Source organism: Serinus canaria, chromosome 1, assembly GCF_022539315.1.
Source record: "Serinus canaria isolate serCan28SL12 chromosome 1, serCan2020, whole genome shotgun sequence".
Taxonomy (NCBI): Eukaryota; Metazoa; Chordata; class Aves; order Passeriformes; family Fringillidae; genus Serinus; species Serinus canaria.
Window position 1 is genome coordinate 74543276 of NC_066313.1, and position 5929 is coordinate 74549204.

The 5929-nt window shown below is 43.0% G+C and overlaps 1 protein-coding gene across 1 annotated transcript; it reads right to left on the bottom strand.

The window, feature by feature from the left end:
• Nucleotides 1-4146: 4146 nt before the first annotated feature.
• LOC103812609 (2-oxoglutarate receptor 1-like) lies at nucleotides 4147-5109 on the bottom strand. Its single transcript, XM_009085682.3, has one exon. It carries the CDS (start codon nucleotides 5098-5100, stop codon nucleotides 4147-4149), a length of 954 nt encoding a protein of 317 aa, XP_009083930.2. The 5' UTR covers nucleotides 5101-5109.
• Between the last annotated feature and the right edge of the window lie 820 nt (nucleotides 5110-5929).

Genomic DNA, 5929 nt, shown 5'->3' on the forward strand with positions numbered 1-5929 from the left:
CCTGTCAGCCTGGCCCAACATATCATAGGAGTTTGGGAAGGCTTTAGACAAGAGTTTCAAAATGTCAACATAATTTGTGGCTAATGCCTGAATGCCTGTGCCAATGCCTGTGGCCAATTTGTGCTAATGCCTGTGGCTAATGTTCTCAACCCAGTGCAAGTGCTTTCTTTAGGTAAGTCATCCCTGCTTCTGTCCCTCAGGGTTTGCATATGCAAACCCCTGAGCAGCCACGGAGGTTGATGTTTGGGTAGGTAGTTTTATAAAGTGGAAATCCGCTGATGGATCTGTGGGGAAATTCTAGGTGCTTATTTGCATCGGATTTGTACATGAAGAACAAGAAAGGTTACTGGCAGTCATAGTTTTTCAATACAGTGCTTATATAATGGCATGTTTAATTGAGGTTCAGGATTACTCCTTGGGATTGGACACAGCTGATAAATTGGCACAAGCTTCTTGTACTCCACCTCTGATGCAGAACCAAGAGAATTTTGTATGTCCTTCCTTGTATGGTTACACTTCTAAACCAAGTGTAACCACCTGACTTGGTCTTGTGGGTTGGTCTACAAAGCCTTTGTGTGCAGGGCCTTCCCTCCCCACAGCTCTGCTGGGCAGGTGGACCCACATGTCCTGCCTTTGCGGGGTCTGCAGAGGCATCCCAGAGCATAGGCTGCCAGAGAAATATGAAAACTACATTAAAGAAGTGAAAGGAAATGTGTGTGTGTGTCATATTCATTCAGAGAAGATAAAAGTGTCACCAAAGTTGATATGGGTTTTCCTCCCCTCCCCATTTCATTGTCCCTTCTGTCCTCCCACGTACACAGAAGTCATTGAAAAGTACAGGGCATTTCATTAGGTAGGCTTGGACTGCCTGTTGGGCTCTTTAAGAATTCTTAAATGGACATTTCTGTCTCCTCAGAGGTAGGGATCAAATGAAGTTTGTGCACCTTACAAAACTAGCCTTGTTCTCTTCTTCAGTGGCACTGTCAGGAGGTCCAGGGGACCCATGCTGCTATCAGGGTATGACAAAAATCTGAGTATCAAGATATGGCAGCAATCTGCCACTGCCATGTTGAAGGCAGAACCTGGGTTTCTCTTTGAAATGGTTTCTCCCTTGTTTGTGTTAAAAATTCACAAAATTGTGGATGCCCCATCCCTGGAAAATATTCTTGACATCTTCCTTTGATAAAAAGTGTACATAGTCTGGATGTATAAACAAATGAGTGTGCTGAGTAATCGATTCAGAAAACATCAAGTAGAGCTGAAGAGGGGCTAATACAGAGTTTCATTTAAAATTGAAAGCAAAACCAGAGACAGTTCCTTTTCTACCTCAAAGACCAAAAGAACCAGACTACATGCTGTAGATATTAAGGTAGGACCTGATTTGAGTTAATAAAACCTAAGATTTGTTGATATGCAGTAGATGCTTAAAAGATAATGTATAAGCTCGATTTTATTTAAAAAAAAAACAACCAAAAACTTGGTGGATTTTTTGGTAGAATAACTTAAAATGAAAAAAACCAGCTAAAATGCCTTGTTCATCGTTGCCTTCTCATGGTGTATCTGCTGTGTCTGGTGTCTCAGGAACAAGTGGTTGAGAGCAGCCCTGCAAGTGTAGTGGAGAGGGAGGAGCTGCCCCTGGGAGACTGTCACAATCAATGCAGCATGTGTTATGGGAGGCATTTTCTTTACATCTTTTGGATGGTGGCATCATGCAGCATCTCTAACGGCTAGCTCCCTTCCTCACCACAAGACCTCATCCACAATTCCAGTTTGCCCTGGACAGTGGTCTCAGGGGAAATCATGCTGTGCTCTGCAGAAATTTTGGAGGTCACCTTGATGAGTAGCTAAGGGTGGATTAAAATACAATGGCCTGTTTTGGGAGCAAAATGGCTTCCTCCTCTGATTTCTGACAATATTTTCTTCACAGGCCATCTTCTGCCCCAGCCCAGAGAAATGCTGCTGTTCCTTTCCCCATCTTGCTCCTTCCTATGTCAGGGTTGGTTTCTTATCTCCTCTCACTCCCTCAGCAAGCCTGATGCTTTTTGTTTGCTCTTGTTCTTCCCAAGCTGGCTGTGGGATAGGCAGGAATCAGGCTCCCTATGCCACAGGGGAGTCACAGGCTGTTTGCCAGGCACTCAGGCATGTGCTTAAGGGGGGTGGTGCTCTAGTGGTCTTGGTCTGGTGGTCACTTGGAGAGCAGCCCATGCTAAGAGGGGTTGGATAAGGAGAAGGGTCGCATGAGAAGCTTGAGGCAGCACGTGTTCCCATTGATTAATGGACATTTTGGGGTAGAGAACAAAAGTAATGAAACATGAAATAAGGCTGTTATAAGAATGTGTTGTAGGATTCACTCTGTGATCATACTTTTGGGCTCTGAATATTATGTTGCTAATATTTTTGTATTGCTGTTGGCCAGGATACTTCAGCTGGTACTGGGACCTCTCTAGATACATCTTCAAGTATTGGACTCACGCTTTTCTACAAGTCTATTTTCCCCCCCTGAGACAGCCCATATTGCCTGTAATATATGCTATTACTTAAAGCTGTTCCTTACTTGGTGTGACCAAGAAGAGCTTCACTGAATAATGTAATGGGCAAAAATTATTTTGATTTCCTGTGAACTGTGGAAAAGGACTTGAAGGTAGTGGTGAATGAAAACGAAGCCAGCAGTGCATGCTCACAGCCAGCCTTATCCTGGACTGCATCCAAAGAATTGTGGCCAGTGGGGGATTCTGCCCCTCTGCTCCACTCTCATGAGCCCTGGAGTGCTGTGTCCAGCTCTGGAGGCCCAAAACTGGATAGAGTCCAGAGGCAGGCCATGAAGATAATCAGAGGGCTGGAACACCTCTCGTATGAGGAAAGAATGAGAAAGTTGGGATTTTTCAGCCTGTAGTAGAACAAGTTCAAGACGACCTGATTGCAGCCTTTCAATGCTTAAAGGGGGCTCATAGGAAAAATTGGGAGATACTTTTAATAGGGACTTTATTGATAGGAAAAGGAGTTAAGGTTTAAAACTATAATAGGGCCGTTTCAGACTAGCTATAAGGAAGAAATATTTTACAATGAGGATGGTATAATACCGTCACAGGCTGCCCAGAGAGGTGGTGGATGTCCCAGCCCTGAAAACTTTCAAGATCAGGCTGATCAGTTGAAGATGTCATTGCTCATTGCAGGGAGACAGACTTTGTGGCCTTTAAAGGTCCCTTCCAAGGAAAGGGATTGCATAGGGAAGCTCTATGATTCCACAGATTCTGTATGAGTAGTGTGGAAAACCCTTGTAAGAGTGATCTTGTATTACCCCACCATCACTCTTCAGGCAATCACTAAAGGCACTGAGCGGAGTCTTACTGTGTAAGCTGCACTTTTAGCAACCTCTGGAGAGTGATCCATCCCAGTCAGTACTAGAGCTGTGCTTCAGCTCTTTAAAAGCAGGCACGAACAATTGAGTCTGTGTCTGATCTACTTACCTTTTGCTGTCAGTGGAGAGAAACAGGCACTTCTAGGTCACGATTCACCTCGTCCAAATGCAGACATCAAAAATAATTCAGTGAATCACACTCTAAAACTGCTTATTTCTTTCCATTATAGTGGAAAATTATAAAATGAGGACAAGGTGATTAGCTATGTGCATATGCCTACCCTGTCAATGTCTCCAGGGAGGTGAGATGAACCTCTTAAAGGCCTAAGACAGGTTTTGATCTCCATTGGGTCTTACTTCTCTCCATGGCTTAGGAAGAAAGTTAGATAGGTCGGTAGCTCAGACTACACTTATATTTTAAGTTAATAAAATTAATTTAGGATTACTCCCATCCTGAATCTGTATCTGCCACTAATAGACTAGTATTTTTTTCCAGAAGGGGCCATTCTAAAAAAGAGCTACCATGGATTCAGGAAGCAACCACAGAAACATTTCTGAGAAGTTTCACACTTTATTCATCTAAAACTTTTTATTTTTAATCATAAATTTTCTCCTTTCATGATCAGTTGGTAACCCAGAATGGGTTAACTCTCCTTTGGCACAGGCTGGGTTAACCTGAGTACTCTAATGGCAGGGAGGTTGTGCCTGGCTGGTTGAGGGCAGGTTTCAACATTTCCTTCATAAATTTTAAATTGCATCAATCTCTTCTACTTCAAACACTTGTTTATCTAAAACTTGAAGAGAGAGACCATCGCCTGCTGGAAATTATCTCCTGACACTACATAGAGCAGCAAATTTCCAAAAGTAATCAATGCTGATAAAGGTTTAGTTATAGTAAACACTAAAAGGATAGCATTCTTCAAGTGGCAGCTAACTGGCCGTACTTGGAGCTCCAAATGAATCCCCTTAAAGACATGGTAGGGGAGGAAGCACACATAGAAGACCAGCAAGAGGAGAACAGTGAGCCTGCGAGCCTTTTGTTTGTAGCTAGCCTGTGTGTGGAGCCCAGTGGCCAAGATGCAAAAGATGAGCACGTAGCACAGAGTCACCGTCAGCAAGGGCACGAGGAAGGCAAACACGATCAGTACCCAGTTGTACCAGTGACTTGTGACAAAGTCCTCAGCAGTAACCAGGTCTGGGCAGATGGTCTTGTTCTGGCTTGTTCTTGGGGCAATCAGGATGGCCGAGGGGCTGAGGGCCACCAGGGAAATCATCCACACGGCTGCGCAAGTCACCACTGCCCATCTCGGCTTCCGAAGAAAAAGGGATTTCATCGGGCGCACAACTACCAAAAAGCGGAAGATGCTGAAGCAGGTAAGGAAGATAATACCACTGTACATGTTGAAGTAGAAACAAAACTGAATAAACTTGCACAGGAAGTCTCCAAAAATCCAGTCATTTTCATTAACATAGTAGTGTATAAAGAAAGGGAGTGTGACTACATACAATAGGTCAGTGATAGACAGGTTTAACATAATGATGGTGCTGCTTCTCCAGGGCCTCATCTTAACAAAGTAAACAAAAATTGTTGCAATGTTTCCTGGGAAGCAAACCAGGAAGATTAGGCTGTAAAGGGTGGAGAGATACACTTTCACCGGTAAGAAATCTTCATCCTTGCAGCTTGTCAATTGGTCTGCAGTGCTGGGCTGGGCAGTAAAATTGCTGGTGTGTTCAGATGCCATGCTTGCAGAAGTCTCCTTAAGACAAAAATCAGATGTTTAGTTTTAATTGGTTTGTTGGAAGAAATATTGTTGGTTAAACCTTTTGTTGCTGGAGAAAATGTATGTTTGAGAAGGCAAAGTAGTGAAAGGAAAGGAGGATGTGCTAATGTACCCAGTCTGACCTAGATAACACCATTGAAATGTTTAATTTCACCCTTTCCTCTCTTTTACATTTAATTTTCTCTTTGTTTAGCCCCCTTCATTGAAGAAGACAATTACTGCTTCTCTGCAAATCTTCAGGAGTAGGAAGCACACATTTAGAGAGCTAGAAGGAGTTTGGGCTTAGATTTTGCAAGTGAACCAGTCTTAACCTTTCAGAAAGTAGACCCATATCCATATATTATCTTCACTAATCTGAGCTAATCAGTGTTTTGTTCTCATGGAGCAGAGATGTCATTTTGCCTTCATGAAAGCCAAATGATGTTAGGTTTAGTTACAGATTTCAGGACCTGATGCTCCTATAACCTGACAGATTGTTCCCTGAACATCACTTTATTCTCTTGGAGTCATCAGAGTATAAAACTAGCATAAACGTTTTGGGTTTGGTTTTTTTGAGGGTTGTTTTTTGGGGGAGAGGTGTTATTTTGTTTTGGTTTGTTTTTTTAAAATCAAGCTCCACAGCGGCGTAAAATTGATTTAACTTTTTAAAGACTGTTTCTCAAAGGCAGAGGGAAAATGGAAAGCACAGAGGGAAGGCTTGCTTCCCATGCTATGCCAGTTGGAACCAGGTAGACTTATGTCTGAAATGATTTTCGTCTGACATAGCCGACTTGGATCTCTCAACAGGGAG

Coding starts and splice junctions, on each gene's coding strand:
- LOC103812609 (XM_009085682.3), bottom strand. CDS start 5,100: ATGGCATCTGAACACACCAGCAATTTTACTGCCCAGCCCAGCACTGCA.